The following is a 24931-nucleotide window of genomic DNA, read 5'->3' as shown; positions in this document are numbered from 1 at the left end:
CCCTGGACAAGACGCCACCTCATCGCAGGGCCAACACAAGACAGACAACATTCATACTTACATTCACACCCCAAGTTTAATATTTTAATGAGTCTTATGAAGACTAAATCAAACGAACATGGTTGACTGGAGCACAATTAATTATCTGAGTCCTAACAGGTATTTTTACCACAAGATGCATGTACAAAAATACAGAGTAGTGAAAATGGTCATTCTGGTCTTCTGCAGACTTCATTTTTCCAGGCCAGCTTTTCATAGCGGAGGCCAACTCTTGGCAATGTCCTCATGCATTGCCTCGGGTAGCCACTGGCAGTAAGGAGACAGCAGAACTGTGCGAGTATAAATATAAAGGTTAGGTGAAAACTTAAAAAGCAGACAAGTTTTGGCAGAGTCAACAAATACGCACATTTATCTTCAGTCTTCCACAGGGAGAGCAGGGCGTCTCTGCAGTCGACTCTCTGCGACACGAGAGCCCCAAGCATGGCTTCCGTCCTGGGCTGAAGCCTGTCGAAGAAGAATGACAAGTCGCTCGTTTTCTTTCTTTTGAGAAATTGTAAGTGAGGGCGTTGACCTACTTAGACCACATTTTCATCATGATGGAGGGATTGGACAGCAGATGACTCCTGTGGGCCTTCAGTTTGGGACACACCTGCACACCGGACAAACATGAACACTGAGAGGCCAGACCTCCACCAATACTTGAATATTTATTACATATAAAATCAACGAAAATAGGGACTTCACACTTTTTTCTGGGTACATAGAGAAAAAGTACATACAAGTAACTATTATCCATCCATATCAATCATCAATCAATGTTTACTTATATAGCCCTAAATCACTAGTGTCTCAAAGGGCTGCACAAACCACAACACAAACCACTACGACATCTTCGGTAGGCCCACATAAGGGCAAGGAAAACTCACACCCAGTGGGACGTCGGTGACAATGATGACTATGAGAACCTTGGAGAGGACGAAAGCAATGGATGTCGAGCGAGACTTCAGCAGAAAATGGATGAATGGATGGATATTCAATTATTCATATAAGTAGTTATATATATATATATATATATATATATATAGTAGTTATATATATATATATATATATATAGTAGTTAATAAGCCTCCGCTTGGAATGGTTTCCTGCTGGCTCCGCTGTAAACGGGACTCTCGCTGCTGTGTTGGATCCGCTTTGGACTGGACTCTCACGGCTGCGTTGGATCCTTTATGGATTGAACTTTCACAGTATCATGTTAGACTCTGGACAAGTCACCCCCTCATCACAGGGCCAACACAGATAGACAGACAACATTTACACTCACATTCACACATTAGGGCCAATTTAGTGTTGCCAATCAACCTATCCCCAGGTGCATGTCTTTGGAGGCGAGAGGAAGCCGGAGGACCTGGAGGAAACCCATGCAGTCATGGAGAGAAAGATGAAAACTCCACACAGAAAGATTGAACTCAGGACTACTCAGGACCTTCGTATTGTGAGGCACATGCACTAACCCCTAATTGAATATCCATCCATTTAATTTCTTTACCGCTCATTAGGATCATGAATAAGATGGAGGCATGTGAAATGTCTTAAAAGACATTGAAATCTTTGTTTTCAACATTTATTTTTCACATCCAAATATCTCTTCTGCGGTTTTTCAATGAAATATAAAAAAAACTGACTCTAAACAAAATTTGTTTTAATGCTCGCAGCAGATGCTAGCTGTTCTTCTTGCCTAAATGCCACACTGAATTGCAAGACAGGAGACGATCAGGGGTGTCGAAACAAGCTCGCTAGTTAGCATGCTTGGCATCATCCAGCTAGCTTACTTGTTGTCGTCTGCGTTCACTCTGCAAGCCACAACGTTGACGGCTTTCTACTTTGCTGTTAATATTATTTGGATGATTACAATCCGGACACTGTTAGTTCTGAACCATTGAAGAAGGTATATCTTTCGATGTCACGGATGTAAACCTATGTCACAATACCAGACATATAGTATATTACCAAGGGGGCGTGGCTATAAGATAGCTTTGCCAAATGGTAAATGGGTTATACTTATATTGCGCTTTTCTACCTTCAAGACACTCAAAGCGATTTGACACTATTTCCAAATTCACACACTGATGGCGGGAGCTGCCATGCAAGGCCCTAACCGCGACCCATCAGGAGCAAGGGTGAAGTGGGGCAAGACACTTTAGGATGGTGCAAGATGGGATCGAACCAGGAACCCTGAAGTTGCTGGGATGGCCGCTCAACCACCCGAGCTTCGCCGTCCAAAACGGTCAACTTTTGAGTTCTCTGCATGTAATAAAAATGTTACATTACATTTTCCCATCCATCCATTTTCTACCGCTTATTCCCGCTTTGGGGTCGCGGGGGGCGCTGGTGCCTATCTCAGCTACAATCGGGTGGAAGGCGGTGTACACCCTGGACAAGTCGCTAACTCATCGCAGGGCCAATCACAGATAGACAGACAACATTCACACACTAGGGACCCTTTAGTGTTGCCAAACAACCTATCCCCAGGTGCATTTCTTTGGAGGTGGGAGGAAGCCGGAGTACCCGGAGGGAACCCACACAGTCACGGAAAGAACATGCAAACTCCACACAGAAAGATCCCGAGCCCGGGATTGAACCCAGGACTACTCAGGACCTTCGTATTGTGAGGCAGACGCACTAACCCTTGTTCAACGTGCTGCCCTACATTACATTTTAATAATTAAAAATATCTACAAAAAAAACTGTGGAAAGTTACATGAGACATGCAAACATCAAAACGACAGCCAAAAGAGGTTGGTAGATGAGAAAAAATCTAAAGGTAAAATAAAGTGTGGAAATCCACCCAATTGCAGGAAATTTAGTCTTGATTTTTCAAATTGTATTTGGGGATTGCATGGCAGCACTTTGTGCCGATATAAATTTTCCTATTTTGTTGCCAGTTTTCCACTTTTTTTTCCTCAATGGGTGCTCACATGCCTGAAGATGGAGCCTATGCCAAGTGACTTTGGGCGAGAGGCGTGGTATTCCCTAGACTGGTCGCCAGCCAATCGCAGGGCACATACAAACAGCAACATATAAATTAATATTATTATAAATCAGTGGTTCTCAACCTTTTTTCAGTGATGTACCCCCTGTGAACATTTTTTAAATTCAAGTACCGCCTAATCGAAAAAAACGCACTATGTCATCAGTTTCTGATTTATTAAATTGTATAACAGTGCAAAATATTGCTCATTTGTAGTGGTCTTTCTTGAACTATTTGGACAAAAAGATATAAAAATAACTAAAAACTTGTTGAAAAATAAACAAGTGATTTAATTATAAATAAAGATTTCTACACGTAGAAGTAATCATCAACTTAAAGTGCCCTCTTTGGGGATTGTAATAGAGATCCATCTGGATTCATGAACTTAATTCTAAACATTTCTTCTCAAAAAAAAAATCTTTAACATCAATATTTATGGAACATGTCCTCATAATATCTAGCTGTCAACACTGAATATTGCATTGTTGCATTTCTTTTCACAGTTTATGAACTAACATTTATATTTTGTTGAAGTATTATTCAATAAATATATTTATAAAGGATTTTTGAATTGTTGCTATTTTTAGAATATTTAAAAAAAAAATCTCACGTACCCCTTGGCATACCTTCAAGTACCCCCAGGGGTACGTGTACCTCCATTTGAGAACCACTGTTATAAATAACCAAACAATTACATTTATGACAGCAATGTAAGCGTTATTGTAGAGTTGTATGTATTGCAATGACAGTACAGTAAATGCATTATATAGCATTCAATTTACGCATTGAATATATGCAACCTGGATTTTATTTGGGATGAACTTTGCTATAAAGATTCAGACCCTGGGCAATAATAGAAATACTTTTTTCAGCAATAAAAATTATAGGGATTTTTAAAGGCTGTGTGTGTGTGTAATAATAAAAACAGTTAAATTAATGGAAAAAAATCCAGATTCATATTTTTTTTACAGATTGTAGCCAGACTCTTCAGAAAGGACAAAATACAACGAACATGTAGTGATTAAACAATATTTAACCATAGATTTTTAAGTACTGTAAGAAAAAAATCCGGGGTGAATTTAGAAGAGCTATTGTAATAAAATGTTCTAAAAAATGTTACTACAACCGTGTAAATGCGATCCATCCTGTAGTACCTGTCCCTCAAGAAGAAACTGAGCAAACAGTTTGTATCGCTCCAGACCGTCTGGATATTCCATCTCCACAGCAGGCAGCTGCCAGGCCACTCGGACTACAAAACAAAAGACACGGGAGTTAAATTTACTTGAAATGAGGGAAAAAGTTAAGCAACATACAAAAGGTGCTTGAGCGGAGACATCGAATGGTGCCTGTGGAGGAACAAAACCACGGTGGTGGTGTCTCCTGAGGAGAGCTGAAATGGCAGTACTGAGGCAGGAGCTGGGGGACCCACTCGGCTTCCACCGCGGACACACCTGACAGGAACAGGAAAGCACAGACGTTGATTATTACACTAACAAACACTCAAGAGCCCACAACGTCGAATCAGTGGTCTACACAGGTGCACCATAAAGGGTGCCATAGCATGACTTTAAACTGCATACTAGTCTTTATATAGTGTAGACATGTAAAATCAGATTTATGATTGTTAATGTTCCCCATTACTTTGGAAATCATGTTTATTGCTCCTTTATATGCGCTTTTGGTGCAGGAAGGCAGCACTCTGAAAGTAAAGTCGGCACTAAAAGATGACACCACTTTCTTATTAGCAAAAAAAAATGAAGTGAATTAAGTGAAGTGAATTATATTTATATAGCGCTTTTTTTCTCTAGTGACTCAAAGTGCTTTACATAGTGAAACCCAATATCTAATTTTTACATTTAAAACCAGTGTGGGTGGCACTGAGAGCAGGTGGGTAAAGTGTCTCGCCCAAGGACACAACGGCAGTGACTAGGATGGCGGAAGCGGCGATCGAACCTGCAACCCTAAAGTTGCTGGCACGGCCACTCTACCAACCGAGCTATACCGCCCCCTTCATTAATCAAAGTATTAGAGGCTGTTTGGTTGCTGAGGTAGAAGGGGAAAGAAAGCCAACGTTTCCAACTGTTTTACAGTATTTTCAGCTTTTTAGAGTTGGACAAAAACACATTTTTGGGAATTTAACACTCTTTGTTGTGGACTAAATGTGTACATACTGTACAATTTTAAATCATACACCCGATATTCACCTTTTTAGTAATAAGGGCTCCTTACACGAGACATTTTTACAGTAAAACATTCTTCCCCCTACTCAGATTTGAGGTTTTAGCGTGATTTTAGGCCCAATGTGGTATTCCACTATGTCAAAATGAAAACAGTATAGTCATACACATGAAGCTGTATTGAAACAAAGGAAACCAACCTAGGCCAGATCAACAGTTTATATGGGGAAATATAAAAGGTAAACACAAAATAATGTATAGCTGCTAAATACTAACGGGGACCATTCCATTCCATCAATATTTTAGAGAGGCCTACAACATATACTTACATTGTTTTGCAGTTTGTTGTCCATGTAAAATAATACACTAGACCAGGGGTCACCAATGCGATGCCCCCGGCCACCAGGTAGCCTGTAAGGACCAGATGAGTAGCCCGCTGGCCTATTCTAAAAATAGCTGAAATAGCAGCACTTACCAGTAAGATGTCTCTACTTTTTTAAATTGTATTTATTTATTAGCAAGCCGGTCTCGCTTTGCTCGATATTTTTAATTTCAAGAGAGACAAAACTTAAATAGAATTTGAAAATCCAAGAAAATATTTTAAAGACTTAGTCTTCACTTGTTTGAATAAATTAATTAATTTTTTTACTTTGCTTCTTATAACTTTCAGAAAGACAAATTTTAGAGAAAAAATACAACCTTAAAAATGATTTTAGGATTTTTAAACACATATACCTTTTTATCTTTTAAATTCCTTCCTCTTTTTTCCTGACAATTTAAATCAATGTTCAAGTAAATAAATTTTTTTCATTGTAAAGAATAATAAATACATTTTAATTTAATTCCTCATTTTAGCTTCTGTTTTTTCGACGAAGAGTATTTCGTGAAATATTTCTTCAAACTTATTATGATTAAAATAAAATAAAAATATTCTGGAAAATCTAAAAAATCTTCTGAATCAAATTTAAATCTTATTTCAAAGTCTTTTGAATTTCTTTAAAATTTTTTGTTCTGGAACATCTAGAAGAAAAAATTATTTGTCTTTGTTAGAAATATAGCTTCGTCCAATTTGTTATATATTCTATCAAAGTGCAGATTGGATTTGAACCTATTTAAAACATGTCATCAAAATTCTAAAAAACAAAAAACCTTCCGTAAAAAGAAAAAAAATGTACGACGGAATGACAAACAGAAATACCCATTTTTTATACATACGTACATACATATATATATATATATGATATAGATTTATTTATTAAAGGTAAATTGAGCGAATTGGCTATTTCTGGCAATTTATTTAAGTGTGTATCAAACTGGGAGCCCTTCGCATTAATCAGTACCGCACTAGACAAAGGCCCAACAGAGGGGGTCGGCAAAGGAAAATGTTTGAAGAGCCGTATTGGACCCAAAATACAAAGATAGTCTGTCTGGAGTCACAAACAAATAAAAGCCTTATATAAGTCTTATAATGAAGGCAAAACATGATGTGTCTATATTAGCTATAACAGCCTAATATCATAACGAATGTGTCACAGGTTGACGCAAGTCTTTGTTGACAGACGTGTTGGAAGGTAATATTTATTCTACACATTTTTACAACATTGGAACACATTATTAAAACTGAGGGTGAGATAACTCCTTGAAATTACAGACTTAGAGTGGCCAAGTTAAAGGAAACGGCAGGCTTTCACCTTCTAATGGATTTTTTAAAATCTTTGCAAGCTGGGTAACGTTTGGTGTGGTCTATAGCAGGGGTTCCCGACCTGTTTTCCATCAGGGACAGGTTTAATGTATGCATTATCTTTACGGACCGTCTTTCCACATGTGGCAGGTAAAAACAGCAAAAAATGAGCATGACAAATCCCCTCACTATAACCCTGAACTTGTAATATAAAGGAGCTGTAAAGTACATCTATTAACAAACTTATAGTGTGATTAGTCGAACAGGTAAAGGTTAAGTCAAAGAAAATGTGGTAATTTATAAATTAATTAATGTTTCTGTGCGGACCGGTAGGAAATGCGTCATGGACCGGTACCAGTCCCTGGACCGGTGGTTGGTCATTCATTACTGGTCTATAGCAGTGGTTCTCAACCTTTTTTCAGTGATGTACCCCTGTGAACATTTTTTTAATTCAAGTACCCCCTAATCAGATCAAAGCATTTTTCTTGAAAAAAAGAAATAAAGAAGTAAAATACAGCACTATGTCATCAGTTTCTGATTTATTAAATTGTGTAACAGTGCAAAATATTGCTCATTTGTAGTGGTCTTTCTTGAACTATTTGGAAAAAAGATATAAAAATAACTAAAAACTTGTTGAAAAAGAAACAAAAAGTGATTCAATTATGAATAAATATTTCTACACATAGAACTAATCATCAACTTATAGTGCCCTCTTTGGGGATTGTAATAGAGATCCATCTGGATTCATGAACTTAATTCTAAACACTTCTTCACAAAATACATTCATATTTTGTTGAAGTATAATTAAATAAATATATTTATAAAAGATTTTTGAATTGTTGCTATTTTTAGAATATTTCTAAAAAATCTCACGTACCCCTTGGCATACCTTCAACTACCCCCAGGGTGGTACGCGTACCCCCATTTGAGAACCACTGGTCTATAGCATAAACAACTATCAGAAATGGAGCCAATATTACATGTAAATAATGTGTCATGAGAGATACAAATATAAATAAAATACACAAAGGACATGAGTAAAGGAAATTAAATGATCTCAAATACACCTACAAACGAGGCATAATGATGCACGCCTAAATAGCACGTTAGCATCGATTAGCTTGCAGTTATGCGTTGGCCAAATACGTATGCCTGATTAGCACGCCAACAAGTCAATAACATTTACAAAGCTCACCTTTGTGCATTCATGCAAAGCATACAAGGTTTGGTAGACATAATGAGGCGCAGTGGGAGAGTGGCCGTGCGCAACCAGAGGGTCCCTGGTTCAATCCCCACATAGTACCAACTTCGTCACGTCCGTTGTGTCCTTGAACAAGACACTTCACCCTTGCTCCTGATGGGTGCTGGTGAGCGCCTTGCATGGCAGCTCCCTCCATCAGTGTGTGAATGTGTGGGTGAATGTGGAAGTAGTGTCAAAGCGCTTTGAGTACCTTGAGGGTAGAAAAGCGCTATACAAGTACAACCCATTTATTATTATTTATAAAGAAGGAGTGAAATAAAACATGTCTTTCTTTGGCTGCGTTGGTGCAGGTTGTACATGTAAACAAACTACGTAAAGTCCAAAATTAGTCGGACAAAACGCGCTCGCCAAATACTCTCAACAGTGAAGCATGTTTAGTATAAACAGTTGGCTTTCTAACAATTAGGAAGGTTTGTGTCATGTTTGTTTTCCAACAGAAACCATATCAAAACAAAAAAAAATGTTTTCGTAATCTATTGCCATTTTTATAACGACTGGCTCCAGTGCCGCGGTTTGCAGACCCCAGACCTAACACATTTGCACAGTGCTGTACTGTATGTAAAAAAAAAAAAGAACATAAAATACAGTACAACTTTGTACTTATGCAGACTAACCTCTCATGTACATCTTGGTAGTCTCCAAGATTTCTTGGTAGACGACAAACTCAGGAAGTGTTTTGAAAAGTGGCGACGTCGGGTGAATGAACACCGGGTCGTCAATAAGCGGCGTCTGGGGATGGAGGGAAAATGTAAAGCGGTGTGGAACCAAAACACACACAAGGCGCTCACCTTGTAAGCGTTTTTCCATTTTGGATCTAACAATTCCTCCGCCTGCACTCTTCTTGCCAGATGGTCCCCGAGTCCTGCTAAAGTGATCTGTCGCAAGCAGACCACCTGGTGCTCTGAAGGCGGACTCATCTTGGGGTTGACAAACATGCCCAGCTCTGGGCACACAGCGTTCACTGGGAAAAAAATATTATGTGATGATGTGTGCTTTTAACACAGTTGGTCACATCTTTCCATTTAGGCACCTTTCATATTAACTACCTGCATTAGTAAGTTGACTTCTGAGCCGCCTGATCTCCACCATGGCTTTGTATCTCAGCCCGTTGTCTTCGCAGAATTTGGGCGTGCAGCCGGTGAATTCACACGCACCGACAGCACCTGCAGTGAGACATGCAGACTATAACCAGTAGGTATGGGCAATATGGTCTAAGTTCTGTATTACAATACACTGTATATTGCAGCCTCCTGGGATAACGACATACAGTATGTCACGACATATTGTTTAGTACAGGGGTGGCCATTACGTCGATCGCGAGCTACCGGTCGATTGTGGAGGGTCTGCCAGTCGATCGCAAACCAAGCATTGAAAAAATAAAACTAAAAATTAGTGATCATCAATCTTTACTACGACGTCACTTTCGTCACTTGATTGACATTCATGGCACCCGAGGGTTTTCTGAGATGACGCTGGCTGCTGCGAGATCATTATTAAGAAAACATACAGTATGACCGAGAGGAGGGCGAGAAACACTTTTTATTTCAACAGACTCTCGCGCCGTACCTGCTGTCAAAACCCTAAAGACAGACTGTACAGTTGCTGTCTTCACAATAAAAGCCCTGCTTCATCCTGCCTGCGCTAACAAAATAAGAGTCTCAGAAAGCTAGCATGCACAAGATAGCAAGCTACGGAGTTTGCCGCTAATACATTTCTTGCAAAATGTATAAAAACGAGTATAGAAGCTGGACAAATAAGATGCCAAAAACGAACCACTTTCATGTGGTATTGGACAGAAAGGAGGACTTTTTTTCTCCTCCATTCGAAAATGTGGACGTTATCAGCACTACAGTCTGATTCCAATCAATGCAAGTCATCAGAATCAGGTAATACATGTCACCAACTTATATTCTTGTCTTCATGAAACAAAGGAATCTATATGTGTTAAACATGCTGGTGTTATCATTAAACACCTTCAACGTGTTAACAAAAATGTCTCTTTCATAAATAATTAAAAATAAATTATATACCGGTATATGAATAAATTAGATTCCTTCGACTTGGTCAATTGAAAAGTAGCTCGTCTTCAGAAAAAGTGTGGGCACCCCTGGTTTAGTATGTAAATGATAAAATAACCAAGAAAAAGGGGTTACAAATGTTTTCTCAAATCAAGTAATAATATAATTTTTAATATTGTGTTAATAGTTGGTAATTTCAGTTGTAACGTGGTTTTATCTACATCACTGTTGAAATGTAACAATGCCTTATTCAGCTGCTGTTTCAATTCTTAACATTGGTTTTAGGATATACCACACGTTTGGGTATCAATCCAATATTAAGTAGTTACAGGGGCAGTATTTTTTATATCAATGCTTACTGATACTTCAGATTTTCAAGATCATTGAATGACAACATTTTTAATCACAATTATAATCAGACCTTAACACAGGGCTGTGTAACATTATCAAACCAATAATAGGACATTTGTAGATTTTTTTAGGAATGTTTAACTAGTTCTTACTATTGGCATTGATTTACAGTAAATCCTTTGGTTTTTGCACTTAAAGCCCTCCTATATCCGGGGACTTATTTCCTGAGTTTCTAAACTATAACAAACACAACAAAATATTTTTTGATTCCCAACAATATCGGTGTAAGCACTGTAGTATCGACCTTACTGCATACTGATACTTTACTTTGTCTCGGTACGGTCAATATTTGTATCAATCTGTCCACTTTGTTTACATTCAAGAGCTCTCCCTTGCAGTTAGCATTATCTTTCTACAGTGTGTAGTGTAACATAAGCTATTCCTTGTCCTCCAGGTTTGATTCTTGTAAGAAAAGTAGCTTATTTGGATTGCTGACATATAAGTGTCTTTGTACTGTGAAGTGACAATAGCCACTCGCAAGAATGCTACGTTGTGTTGAGAACGTAAATGTTCGCTTGTCGCTGTCAAATTTGTGGGACACTGCTTGAATGTGTCATCAACATGTATTATCACGATATAACAATAGTATAAAAAGCTCTATTGTCGGCCAAATTTATATCATTTTTATCAGTATTTCTTAACCATTGTTGGGCCGTGTCCGCCCTACAGAGGGCCGCCAAAAAATATCTCTTTTTCAGTATGGGCCGCAGCGGTACACAGTTGTAAAACACTTTTCCAGCACCTGTGGCAGTAATGACGAAATCAAAGAGAAGAAGTATGGAGCTAAAGTCATAGAGAAGTTCCTGAAGCCCAAAAATTATGACAGAAGTGGTAAGCTATATTTTCAGTTGCACATACATTTTATTGACAGTTTATTTAAGAAATCATATATTATTATTTATTATTAATTTATTTAGAGTGTATTTATTTCAGCACTGCATGTTGGTAAGTACATGTTTTTTTTATGACCTAAGCCTTGATAATAATATTTGTGATTGAAGTTAAATTTAAAGTCCCAAAGATGGTCACACACACACTAGGTGTGATGAAATTATTCTCTGCATTTGACCCATCCCCATGTTCACGCCCTGGGATGTGAGGGTAGCGTAAGCAGCAGCGGTGGCCGCGCTCGGGTATCATTTGGTGATTCAACCCCCAATTCCAACCCTTGATGCTGAGTGCCAAGCAGGGAGGCACATGGTTCCATATCATTTGAAAAGGTGTAGCCTGTTAAAGTGTTCGTACTGTAGGTTAGATATAATTATTGAATACGATTAAAATTACGAGTAAGATTACTATTTCATTATTAACATTTAAATGGGCCCCAGGTGCCTCTGTACTGGAAAAGTTGGTTCCCGAGGTCAAAAAGGTTAGCAAATCCTGATTTATAATCGTTATCACACAACCCCAGTACCCAGACTTATGCATGCAGTGGATGCCACCCCAAAAAAACAAACTTACCTAACATGACCATGAGGTCCCCAAGCAAGAGTGACGCGCCTTGCCCTGCCCACAACCTCCTCATTTGGGCCAGACGAGCACGACGTTGGGAGAGCTTGGAGTTCTCATCTTCACTACCTGCAGGTCTGAACAAGAATAATAATAATCATACTATATCTATTTTTGCCATCTACTGTAGCCACTGTATATTTCAAACCGAATGCATTCTCACCTATCGAGGTCTTCGAAAAGCTCCCTGACTGTCATAGCAGCGACCAAGGCGATGACGTAGGGCAAGCACTCCTGCTGCTTGCCGAGCGCCAGCATCTTAGCGTAGCGTGGTGCGACAGGGAAAGAGGCCATGGCTCTGCCCAGCGGCGTAATAGGCGAGCTCAGCCTGGCCTGCTCCATCTCTTTTACCCTGGAAGAAGACAGATAGCTTTAAAAAAAAAAAAGTAATCAATAAATACGGCTGATGACATCCATCAATAAAGATGTTTTTTAGCATTAGGGGATAATCGAGTATGTTGAAAACAGAGGGGACTATACAGCAATTTAAAACTATTCATACATTATATACCTGTATATAGTATATGATATATATTATATTATCTATTATTATTATTATTGTCTATTGTGAGCGAACTGTGGTGCTGAATTTCCCCCAGGGATCAATAAAGTACTTTCTATTCTATTCTAAAACAACACACCAATTTACATGTTTACATCTGACATGTTAAAGGCCTACTGAAATGAGATTTTCTTATTTAAACAGGGATAGCAGGTCCATTCTATGTGTCATACTTGATCATTTTGCAATATTGCCATATTTTTGCTGAAAGGATTTAGTAGGGAACATCGACAATAAAGTTCGCAACTTTTGGTTACTAACAGAAAAGCCCTGCCTTTACCGGAAGTTGCAGATGATGACGTCACTCGTTGATGGCTCCTCACATCCTCACATTGTTTTTAATAGGAGCCTCACACAAAAAGAGCTATTCGGATCGAGAAAAACACAATTTCCCCATTAATTTGAGCGAGGATGAAAGAAAAAAAAAAAAAAAAAAAAACGCGATTTAATTGGGACGGATTCAGATGTTTTTAGACACATTTACTATGATAATTTTGGGAAATCCCTTATATTTCTATTGTGTTGCTAGTGTTTTAGTGAGTTTAACAGTACCTGATAGTCAAAGGTGTATGTCCATGGGTGTCTTGACGCCAGTGTCTCAGGGAAGACATATGGACGGCGCAAGCTCAGCTGATCTCCGGTAAGAAGCGACTTTTTACCACAATTTTCTCACCGAAACCTGCTGGTTGACATTCGGTCGGGATCCATGTTCGCTTGACCGCTCTGATCCATAGTAAAGTTTCACCTCCGGGAATTTTAAACAAGGAATCACCGTGTGTTTGTGTGGCCAAAGGCTAAAGCTTCCCAACTCTATCTTTCTACTTTGACTTCTTCAATATTAATTGAACAAATTGCAAAAGATTCAGCAACACAGATCTCCAAAATACTGTGTAATTATGCCGTTAAAGCAGACGACTTTTAGCTGTGTGTGTGAGCAGCGCTCATATTTCCTCACAGCCCGTGACGTCACGCGTACACGTCATCATTACGCGACATTTTCAAGAAGAAAATCCCGGGAAATTTAAAATTGCAATTTAGTAAACTAAAAAGGCCGTATTGGCATGTGTTGCAATGTTAAAATTTCATCATTGATAAAAAAACTATCAGACTGCGTGGTGGGTAGTAGTGGGTTTCAGTAGGCGTTTAAATACTGCTATCCAGTATAGTATAACCAATAAATATACATATAGGCAATTTAATCTTTTAACTGACTGAAATATTTCTAATATAACGGCGGGAGTGGAAAAAGATAGTCACCTTCCAATGCGAGGCGGCTGTTTGAGTGCTCCTAAGGAGACAAGCAACTGTTCCGCTGCAACAAGAGCTTCAATAGGAGGAGGAGTGGGAAAAGGAAAATTGACCACCTGCAACCATAAGAAATACTATTATTATAAAAAATGTTTTAACATAAGTCAGCCGATGATCTAAGAAGGGACCTTTTCTATGTTGAGATCTTTCATCTGGAGGACAAGATCGTCTACAGGCCTGCGAGTGATCTCTGCTTCAGAAAATGGACTGAAGTCGCAAAACACCGCAGACGAGTACAACCTGCAGAAGGATTTACATAACTCTCATTAAGAAACATATTCTCCTCAAGCAGACACAACAATAACTCGTACCTGTAACAGTGTCCCGGCTCCGTTCGCCCAGCTCTACCCGCCCTCTGATTGGCTGAGGCCTGCGAGGTCCAAGTCACCTTAAACGAGGACACGCCTGTCACACGGTCATAGAAACGTTTCTTCACCCGCCCGCAGTCAACCACATATTTGATGCCAGGGATTGTCAGCGAGGTCTCAGCAACATTGGTGGCGACCACACAAAGACGAGTGCCAGGAGGAGGAGGTCTGAACACCTGGGAGAGAATGACACACTTTAAGACATTTTGTAAAATAATTACAAGTAAAAAACACAATTATCTCATACATACAGTGGTACCAAAAGTATTCATTGCAGCCATTTAATAAAATAAAAAAAGTTCATTTTATTTCTCATTATTGAACACTCAGCACCCAGTCTTGACAGAAAAAACAAATGTAGAAATGAATGCAAATGTATAACAATTAAAAAAACTAAAATATCAAATGTATTCAGGCCCTTTGCTCAATACTGAATTTATGCACCTTTGGCACACCTAGCTGTGGGCAGTTTTGCCCATTTGTCTTAGCAGCACCTCTCAAGCTCCATCAGCTGGGATGGAAAGCGGTGATTATTGCGATTAAAATAAAAGAGCGCTTAACATAATTTGCGTGGTTAAGCTGTTAATGCATTTTTTGTGATTAATCACACAATTAATGCATTAAAGTTGACGGCACTAATTTCATAATTTAGTTTATAGAATAGAATGTACTTTATTGATCCCTGGGGGAAATTCAGCCTTATTATTATTATGATAGAGTTGAGGACTCTTGGTAATATTTGTTACCATGTATTTAAAAGAAAGAAATTGGGGATTTTGGTAAAATTTTCTTTTAGCTATTTATATTCTTGATCAGGGGTTCCCAAAATACGGCCCGCGGGCCGGATTATGAACGCTGGCTGGCCAGATCCGGCCCGCGGGCCGTAGTTTGGGGACCCTTGATCTAGAATATAAATAGCTAAAACAAAATTTTACCAAAATCCCAAATTTCTTCTAAATACAAGGTAACAAATATCCAAGTAAAAAAAAAAAATATGTATTTTTTTAAATCTGTCCTTTCTAATCCATTTTCTACCGCTTCTTACTCACAGTGTTTCCAAGCCACTCAGGCAAATCATATTTTCTAAAAATTAATTTTCCTAATCGATAACGTGACTTCATCGCCAGGAACAGTGGACAAATCTATACAATGAGCAAAAGCCTTAACTTTTTAATTTGCTGGAAGTTTTAAGCCATATGTTTGGACAATTAATAGTACTATCACTACATTCTAGTACTATTTTTTGGAAACGAGGCTGTATGCCTTAAATAAAGACTTCTTCTATTTATATAATTATGATAGAAGTATAAATAGACTCATATAATCTTCAGGTCAGTTTGGTTTGTTTGTTTACCTTGGCTTGCTGTTCAGGAGCCAAAAGAGAATAGAGCGGGAGGACGTATATGGGGATGGACGGGTCAGCCTTCTCTTCTACGAGAATAAAACACAACATAACTTTTTAGCTGATAGGTTTCACATCCCTCTACTGTTGTGAAATTAGTGCCAAGGCTCACCTGTGTCGCCGGGATCATCTCCGATGTCCAGGTCAGAGCCTTCGTCCTCGTCCTCTGCAATGCCTGCTTCCCTGTCCTCGTCTCCTTCGTCCACAGGCAAGGCAGAGTAGTTGTCCAAGTCGATACGAGGCAGTGACTGTAAGCAGAGAGACCACAACATTGTCACAATGTAATCTGGTTAAATGTACAGGTAGTTCAATGATCATCATAACAGTCAAACATACAATTGTCTTCTTATGTTTGGCCTTCTTGAACTTCTTCACTGCCTCTGAGTGGTCTGCCCCCTCTTCATCATGGCCTGGACAGAAAAACAAAAATCAGGCAAAAACTTGCTTGTTTTAAAGTGCAAATGTATAACACACTTACCAGTGGTTGTGTTGCCCTTCCTGAACGGGAAAGCTTTTCTCAGTCGTCTACAAAGGCTGTGAACCTCAGCCTGACCAGTAAGGAACACCAGGATACCCCCTGAAGCATGGTCAAATGACAATGAGTCCACAAATACTGACCACTGGGGAGCAGTAAAGAAGCAGTAAAAATAAGTTTGAGCACCTGAAGGCAGCATCCGGTGAATTTTGCAGGTCTTGTGGAAGGCCTCTCCTGTGTAATCATCTAGTGGGGTGCGTTTGTTGAAGTGTATGGTGACAGGGAATTGGCGTGCATCCACTTTAATGGTGGGTGGGGGCATCTTAAACAACTTTTGGTTGTCGGTGAAGTCCTCCACACGCAGAGTAGCTGACATCACCATCAGCTTCATGGGCAAACCTTTCTGCAGACAGAGGATACACAAAACAGCAAGTTAACATTACTGCAGCATAAGAAATGAAGAAGTCACACACAGACAGACACCCGCTGCTTGTTACCTTGTTTCTCAGTGGAACAATACGAGAAAGCAGTCCGATCAAAATGTCTGTGTACACGCTTCGCTCGTGGGCCTCGTCTATGATGATAGCGCTGTAACGCTGCAGCAGGAAATCCTAGTTACACAGAGAAAAATAATAAACCCCCTTTAATCAATATTTTAATCTAAATATATATTTTTTACCAGATGGATTTCCTAGCTATACTACCACTTAAAAGCTTTTTTATACACAAACATGTACAGAGGACTATGCAAAGGACTAAGGCCAAAACTAAAGTTCTCGTTTATGATTATCCTTTTTCCAGTCTCTGTGTCATGGCTGCATTTTGTAGATTTTTTTGTGTGGGTGACAGGAAAATAAAACTGGTTTGCATGTACAAACCGATTTTTACTTTTAATATAACAGGTGGTTTGTTGCTATAAAAACACTACATCCTAATTTTCAAGCACTTTCTCAATATCTCTACATAAAAATAATTATTGGATAAAAACAAATTACCAATTTAAAACAGATCTATGGAAAAAGGGATTGAATCTAAAAAATATATAGTTTAAAAAAACTTAACTAAAAGCAAACAATTGGACATTAACAGAATGTAAATAATTAAATTAAAGAACTGTAGTTCTGTAGCGCTTCTACCTTCTGGATCTCCTTCAAAAGAACACCATCCGTCATGAACTTGATTTTGGTTTCATCAGTCACATTCCCCTCATATCGGATCTGATAGGACACCACTCTAAACAACCCAGACAAAAACAATGTCATAAAATTAAAGATAATATTAGCAGTAGTGCATGTGTGTTACCGTGTGGACACGTTCATCTCTTTTGCCACTCTGTGGGACATACTGATTGCTGCTACTCTTCTTGGCTCAGTGATACCAATGATGCCTGTGTCACTGGAGGGAGGAAACACCACCCACGTCAACAATGGTTTCTAAGCTTGTATGTGCACAACACACAGAAAGAGGGGTTCAAACCTGCCGTAGCCGGCTTCATACAGAAACTGAGGCACTTGCGTCGTTTTTCCACTTCCTGTCTCTCCACAGATGATGACACAGGGGTTCTCGTTTACGGCCTCCATGATCACCTGCTCCTCTGCCAAGATGGGCAGCTTCAAACGAGCCTCCTACAAGCCACAGACACAAAATGTGTTACTTAGTTTCAAAGATACCATGTGTACACTCCCCACACTTCATCAAAGATTTGAAAAATAAATGAATGATAAAAGGGTTGTACTTGTATAGCGCTTTTCTACCTTCAAGGTAATCAAAGCGCTTTGACACTACTTCCACATTTACCCATTCACACACACTGATGGAGGGAGCTGCCATGCAAGGCGCTAACCAGCACCCATCAGGAGCAAGGGTGAAGTGTCTTGCTCAGGACACAACGGACGTGACGAGGTTGGTACTAGGTGGGGATTGAACTAGGGACCCTCGGGATGCGCACGGCCACTCTTCCACTGCGCCACGCCATCCCAAAAAATTAAACTTACTTCCTGTAAAGTTTACCATACAGTCAGTACACAGCTTGTATTGCAGTATGAGAAATAAGAATGTTAGTCAGCAGAAAGCAGACCCCAGTCACGGTGAATTTGTGCATTAGTTTGTCAGTTAGTGGGCTTACTTCCTGGTAGAGATGGACGACATTGCCAAAAATATATATTGCAACCTCCTGCGATACGATATATATCACAATATATTATTAGGCATTTAAATGTTAATCGAACAATTTGGTATGCGACGTATGCGATAACATATTGTATCATTTCTAGTTGTATTATTTTATCGAATCGATCATCAATAGCTGGTCCTGGTTACTTTCTGTTGTAACATGGTTCTACCTACCCTTGTATTAAAATGTAAAAAAACACTTATTCTTTTGTTGTTTGGATACTTAACTTTAGTTGTGGGCGATACTACAAATGTGGGTATTGATCCAATACCTAGTAGTTACAAAGGCAGTATTGGTCCTACCAATATTCATACTTAAAATGTTCAATATAATTAAATTATTAAATTTTGATCACAACTGGGTAATCAGACTAATCACAAAATGGCGGTGTAAAAATATAAATTAATATTTCAAAGATTTCCTTATTCCCTTTTAAATATTAAAATAAAATCAATTCTTCAAAATAACTAAACAAAGTAAGCAAGAAAAACTAAGCAAAAACTAATATTGGCTCCGAAATTAATTCTTCGATTGTGCCCTTAAAGTTTTCCTTTCTTCAGTTACTTGTATTTTAAAATATCGATGTAATCACTTCAGTATCGACCAAACACCGATTCGCCCACTCCTATTTACATTCAAGAGCTCGAGCTTAGGAATTCGTAGCTCCGATAACGATTCAGGAGCTACGATCCGATTAAATATCAACTATTGATGCATCTTTAGTTTATTTATATTAACGCAGTATTAAATTTTGTTTCGTTTCACTAAATAAGTATTCATCACTTGCAACTGTAAAAAAAAAAAAAAAATGGAATAACAAATTAATCCCACATTTATTAAATTAATACACTTGTGTGAAAAATTGGATAAGTTTCCGATAATAAAGGAGTTGGTCGGATCCCTTGGTGAGGTGGTTCGCTGCAATCGGCCAAATTTTAGAACCGTCTGCATTACTTTATTTTCAATAAATAAATCGGCTATTGACGTTTATTAATCGATTCGATTATCTATATTAAAATTGCTAATGCGATGCTCATAAAAATCGATCATTTCCCCCACCTCTCGCAATTAGCATGACTATCACATCCTCCTACTGTATGTAGTATAGCATGTTTAGCTATTCTTCATTCTCAAGTGATAATGTTACATGTGAGAAACGTAGTCTATTTGTCTCCATGGAGACGAGGATATGCTCATCACTAGTAAGAACGCTACAGTGTGTTGCTGTTGCTGTCAAATTTACGGAAAAACATCTGTCATCAACATGCATTATTCCGATAGTATTAAAATCTCTATTAGCAGCCAAATTTAAATAATTTTTATTATATATTCCTGGTTTATGGAGGATGGCAATCCTGTGGGTAGTACAATTATGATGCAGATTACTATTTGCCTAATTAAAACAGCAAAACTAGAGCTGGCCTAACATCTTGCACAATAATAATGAAGATAAAGTAAAGTGTCATTTTCTCTTACCTGTACTTTCGGTAATCGATCAACTGGGATGAAGACAGATGGCTGCAACATCTGCTTCCTCTCACTCTGTGCTTCTTTGACCTCCTCTTTGGAGTCCTCACTCAGAGTGCTTATTTCCTTGCGCTCACTTGCTTCTGCGGTTTTGTCCACTGCATCATCTTCCTTCTCCTTATTTTCATCATCATCATCATCATCATCATCAGATGAGCCTTCACTATTCTCTGCTTCTTCCGCCTCCTCTTCTTCTTCTTTCCATTTTCTCTTCCTGTTGGCCCCACTGACACTGCTGATCTTTGAGCCAGAAACTTCATCTTTTACTTCATCTGATGACCTGAAAGATGGAAACAAGAGAGTGATTCGCCACAGACAAAAATGTCAATAAGTAGTTTATTCATCTTATATACCGGTGTTTTTTAATCTTTTTTGAGCCGAGGCACATTGTTTTCATTGAAAATATCCAGAGGCACATCACCAGCTCAATCATTAAAAATGAACTCAGTTGACAGTAAAAAGTTGTGGCAATTGTTGGATATGACATTAAACCATAACTAAGCATGCATCACTATAGCTCTTGTCTCAAAGTAGGTGTACTGTCACCACCTGTCAAATCACGCCCTGACTTATTTTGAATTTTTTGCTGTTTTCCTGTGTGTAGTGGTTTAGTTCTTGTCTTGCGCTCCTATTTTGGTGGCTTTTCCTGTTTTGTAGGAGTTTTCCTGTACTAGTTTCATGTCCTCTTTAAACGATATTCCCCTCATCTGCTTTATTTGAGCAATCAAGACTCTTTAAGTAGTTGCTATCATTCTTTGTGGGGACATTGTTGATTGGCATGTCATGTTCGGATGTACTTTGTGGATGCCGTATTTGCTCCACAGTAAGTCTTTGCTGTCGTCCAGCATTCTGTTTTTTGTTTACTTTGTAGCCAGTTAGGTTTTAGTTTCGTTCTGCATCGCCTTCCCTAATCTTAAATACTTTTACTTAAAGGCACTCACCTTTTATTTATTTTTGGTTTAAGTTCAAGTTTAAGTTTATTGTTTTTCGGTCAACAAACAAACAGTTGTACATACATATATTGAAAATGAGAAAAAAAAAATGTTGCAGACCGATAGGGTTTAGGCTGAAGTTGAAAACTTATTGCGCCTAACCCTATAAGCAATGTCAAGTACAAAATAAATATAAACTGCCGAGAATTTTGAAATGTCCTTTGCACAACATATTGTGAATACACATTATACACAACATGAACATAGTTCAATTATATACACAGTAAAGGCATGTGAAATATCCTTGCACACATATTAAACCTTTGCACCAATTATATACTATACACACAAACAATTATACTTCCATTATTATTTATATCCCACGTTTAGTTTTTAATTAACGTTAATCACAATGTCGATTCAAGAGTGATATATTTTTTCAAGACAATGGTCTTAAAGTGTTTTTTAAATGTGTGAATGGAACTGGAAAATTTGAGGAATCATCCAATCTGTTCCACAGTTGAACTCCTCTAACAGAAACACATATACTTTTTAAACTCGTTCTTATTTTTGCTCTCTGAAAGAAAGCTGAACCTCAGAGGTCAGAGGGATTCTCTCTGGGTTTAAATCTGACTTGTAGACACCCAGGCAGCATGTGGTTATGAGCTATGAAACCCACAATAGTAGTATTGAGGTCAACAAGATCGTGCAGTTTTAATGTTTTTAATTGAATGGACAGAGCATTGGTATGGTCATGATAATTCGCATAATTTACAATTCTAATCGCTTTCTTTTGAAGTAAGAATATTAGATACAACGACAAACCCTTTTAGTCTCACACAACGTGTTCCTGACATCTACAAAGCAATTAACTACCGGCTGCCACCTACTGATATGGAAAAGTAAAACATGGCTATGCTGCCGAGCTGTAGACAGCACCGACACTCATTTGCAGATTATAATTACTGGCTGGCAAAAAATATTTTGAACCCATCCATCCATCCATTTTCTACCGCTTATTCCCTTTTGGGTCGCGGGGGGCGCTGGGGCCTATCTCAGCTACAATCGGGCGGTAAGGCGGAGTACACCCTGGACAAGTCGCCACCTCATCGCAGGGCCAACACAGATAGACAGACAACATTCACACTCACATTCACACACTAGGGCCAATTTACTGTTGCCAATCAAACTATCCCCGGGTGCATCTCTTTGGAAGTGGGAGGAAGCCACGCATTCACGGGGAGAACATGCAAACTCCACACAGAAAGAACCCAGGACTGCAGGACCTTCGTATTGTGAGGCAGACGCACTAACCCTTCTTCCACCGTGAAGCCCATATTTTGAACCCAAAAAAGTGAAATTACATAATCTCCCACCAGACTGTATCTCACGGCACACTATTGTGCCGCAGCACAGTGGTTGAAAAACACTGTCCTATACATACTGTTTAGTGTGGTAAATCTTGTCCCCAAGACCCAGTTTGGATGTTGTGTATAGTAGCTTCAATTCAGATTCTGGAACCTGCACTTCCGCCAGTCGGGTCAGGATGTCAGCCCTCTGAACAGAACACATTGGTGTCAATCTTTAATAGATAATAATTCACTTGGAGGTTGTGTACAGCAGCATTATGAGCTTATCACCTGGGCTTTCTTCTGCTTCTTCTGTAGAACTTTCTCCAGTTCCTTCCTCTGCTTCTTAGTGAGAGGCTTCTTGTTTGAAACAGGAGGCACTGAACATTTCTTCTTTTTGGCTTTGTTGGCTGGGAGCACCAAGGCGTTGCTCTCATCGACACCCTTCAGTCTGACTCCATCTGGGGAAGCACAACACTACTTATTAGCCGCTGCTAAGCTCCACTAAGAGCGCCGACCTCGTCGTTTTAAATCACCTTGTATTTCGATGGCGATTTCATTTTTTTCTACATTTACTGCTTGTTTAGGGTCGCCTTTCTGTCTCCCTTTCCAGTTGTGTTTCTTTCTCAGGTTGCCCATCGCTACCTGAGAAAGGGGAACCGTAAATAATAATAGGCGGCGAGAGACTTTGGTAACAATCGATTCAAATAAAAAACATATTTAAACATCAACTATCGTCAAAAATTATTATTAAAATCACAAACCGTTGATTTTCAGTATCCAAATAATGTCATTGAGATTTTTTTTCACACTTTTCTGTACAGAAGCTTGAGCGAAACCTCACGTGTAAACACAACTGGGTCCTTGTACTTAATGTGTCCGTGGTAGAACTGTTCCCCAAACATTCGTTCCGCTCATAAAAACCACGTTGAATTTTGTGTTTTTGTTTCTAAAATTGTATTTTTTTTAATGCATTATAAAAATGAATTATTCTCGTTTCATGTTTTAAAAACAAAGCTTTCCATTACAATGGGATGAAATTTAAAAATAATAATACATTTTCTACATTAAATGTGCATGGTATCTGTTGTAAGCACAATACCAATGGCGTGCAATTTGCAAACTCACGAATGTCACTATTAGGTATTCTGTAAATTAGAACGTCTTTGTATGCTTTCTTAGCAAGTAATGAAGAAAAATGTCACTTTTTTCACATTTCTTTATCAACACGTTATATCAAATTGCAAAAAGTGATGACACATCAATTAAGCATATTTTGACGAAACACAAAATTGAAATACATAACAGCACAGATAAAACATTTGAAAAATACTCTATTTTTTTATGTGTGAGATTTGTATAAGCACTTTTCAGTACAGAAGCTTGAGCGAAACCTCGCGTGTAAACACAACTGAGTCCTTGTACTTAATGTGTCCGTGGTAGAAATGTTCACCAAACATTCGTTCCGCTCATAAAAGCCACATTGAATTTTGTGTTTTTGTATTTTTTTAATTGAATCAAAAAATAAATTATTCTCGTTTAATGTTTTTAAAAACAAAGCTTTCCACAATAATGGGATGAAATAAAAAAAATAAAAACAATTCTACATTATTGCATGCGCATGGTATCCACAATTGTGTCTTTATTAGGTGTTCTTTAAGTTAGAATGTGTTTGTATGCTTTAAGAAAAATGTTACTTTTTTCACATTTCTTTATCAACTCAACGTTGTATCAAATTGCAAAAGGTGATGACACATCAATTAAGCATATTTTGACAAAACACAAATTGAAATACAGAACAGCACAGTTAAAACATTCTAAAAATACTCTATATTGTTGTGTGAGATTTGTATAAGCACTTTTCAGTACAGAAGCTTGAGCGAAACCTCACGTGTGAACACAACTGAGTCCTTGTACTTAATGTGTCCGTGGTAAATAAATAAATGATAAATGGGTTGTACTTGTATAGCGCTTTTCTACCTTCAAGGTACTCAAAGCGCTTTGACACTACTTCCACATTTACCCATTCACACACACATTCACACACTGATGGAGGGAGCTGCCATGCAAGGCGCAAACCAGCACCCATCAGGAGCAAGGGTGAAGTGTCTTGCTCAAGGACACAACTGACGTGACGAGGTTGGTACTGGGTGGGGATTGAACCAGGGACCCTCGGGTTGCGCACGGTCACTCTCCCACTGCAGAAATGTTCCCCAAATATTCTTTCTGCTCATAAAAGCCACGTTGATTTTGTGTTTTTAAAATTGTATTTTTATAAATGGGTTATTCTCGTTTCATGTTTTAAAAACAAAGCTTTCCATTATAATGGGACAAAATGAAAAAAATAATACATTTTCTGCATGATTGCATGGTTTGTGCATGTGCATGGTATCCACGTTTGTGTCTTTATTAGGTGTTCTGTACATTAGTATGTCTTTGTATAACTGCTTTGCAAGTAAAGAAGAAAAATGTCACTTGTTTCCACATTTCTTTATTACCACAATGTTGTTTGAAATTGCAAAAGGTGATGACATCAATTAAGCACATTTTTACAAAACACAAATTGTTATACATTATGGCACAGATATAACATTCTAAAAATACCCTATTTTGTTTTGTGTGAGATTTTTATAGGCACTTTTCCATCTCGCTTTATTTTAAATAAATCATGATTTCAAAAAAGGATTTTGTTTTTGTGTTTGAGTGAATTGAAATCTGATGGCATCACGGTGAAAGAGGGGTTAGTG

General features: G+C 38.4%; 1 protein-coding gene across 2 annotated transcripts; it reads right to left on the bottom strand.

Annotated features, from left to right (window-relative positions):
• Positions 1 to 57: 57 nt before the first annotated feature.
• dhx37 (DEAH (Asp-Glu-Ala-His) box polypeptide 37) lies at positions 58 to 23101 on the bottom strand. 2 transcript variants are annotated; one of them, XM_061898907.1, is made up of 27 exons: positions 22949 to 23101; positions 22721 to 22829; positions 22476 to 22645; positions 22280 to 22392; positions 19853 to 20183; positions 17680 to 17828; positions 17506 to 17598; positions 17340 to 17436; positions 16701 to 16814; positions 16390 to 16606; positions 16207 to 16305; positions 16065 to 16138; positions 15841 to 15976; positions 15681 to 15757; positions 14270 to 14502; positions 14087 to 14198; positions 13908 to 14014; positions 12252 to 12440; positions 12041 to 12165; positions 9197 to 9313; positions 8939 to 9111; positions 8765 to 8879; positions 4345 to 4482; positions 4186 to 4280; positions 576 to 649; positions 407 to 504; positions 58 to 329 (listed from the first exon to the last, which is right to left on the bottom strand). In XM_061898907.1, exons 2-27 carry the CDS (start codon positions 22821 to 22823, stop codon positions 253 to 255), a joined length of 3426 nt encoding a protein of 1141 aa, XP_061754891.1. In that variant the 5' UTR covers positions 22824 to 22829; positions 22949 to 23101; the 3' UTR covers positions 58 to 252. The 2 variants fall into 2 exon arrangements, with proteins under 2 accessions (XP_061754891.1, XP_061754901.1); XM_061898917.1 differs by having other exon boundaries at positions 22721 to 22825; positions 22949 to 23099.
• Between the last annotated feature and the right edge of the window lie 1830 nt (positions 23102 to 24931).

The sequence above is a fragment of the Nerophis ophidion genome, linkage group LG01 (genome assembly GCF_033978795.1).
Source record: "Nerophis ophidion isolate RoL-2023_Sa linkage group LG01, RoL_Noph_v1.0, whole genome shotgun sequence".
Classification (NCBI taxonomy): domain Eukaryota; kingdom Metazoa; phylum Chordata; class Actinopteri; order Syngnathiformes; family Syngnathidae; genus Nerophis; species Nerophis ophidion.
The sequence above is the reverse complement of the archived record's forward strand: the minus strand, read 5'-3'. Positions and strand labels throughout refer to the sequence as shown.

Excerpts from the sequence above, each read along its gene's own strand:
- dhx37 (XM_061898907.1), bottom strand. The coding sequence starts at position 22,823 with ATGGGCAACCTGAGAAAGAAACACAACTGGAAAGGGAGACAGAAAGGC. Across the intron at positions 16,607-16,700 it reads TTGTTCCACTGAGAAACAAG|AAAGGTTTGCCCATGAAGCT; the intron begins GTAACAAGCAGC and ends CTCTGTCTGCAG. Across the intron at positions 4,483-8,764 it reads TACCAAGATGTACATGAGAG|GTGTGTCCGCGGTGGAAGCC; the intron begins GTTAGTCTGCAT and ends TGTTCCTGTCAG.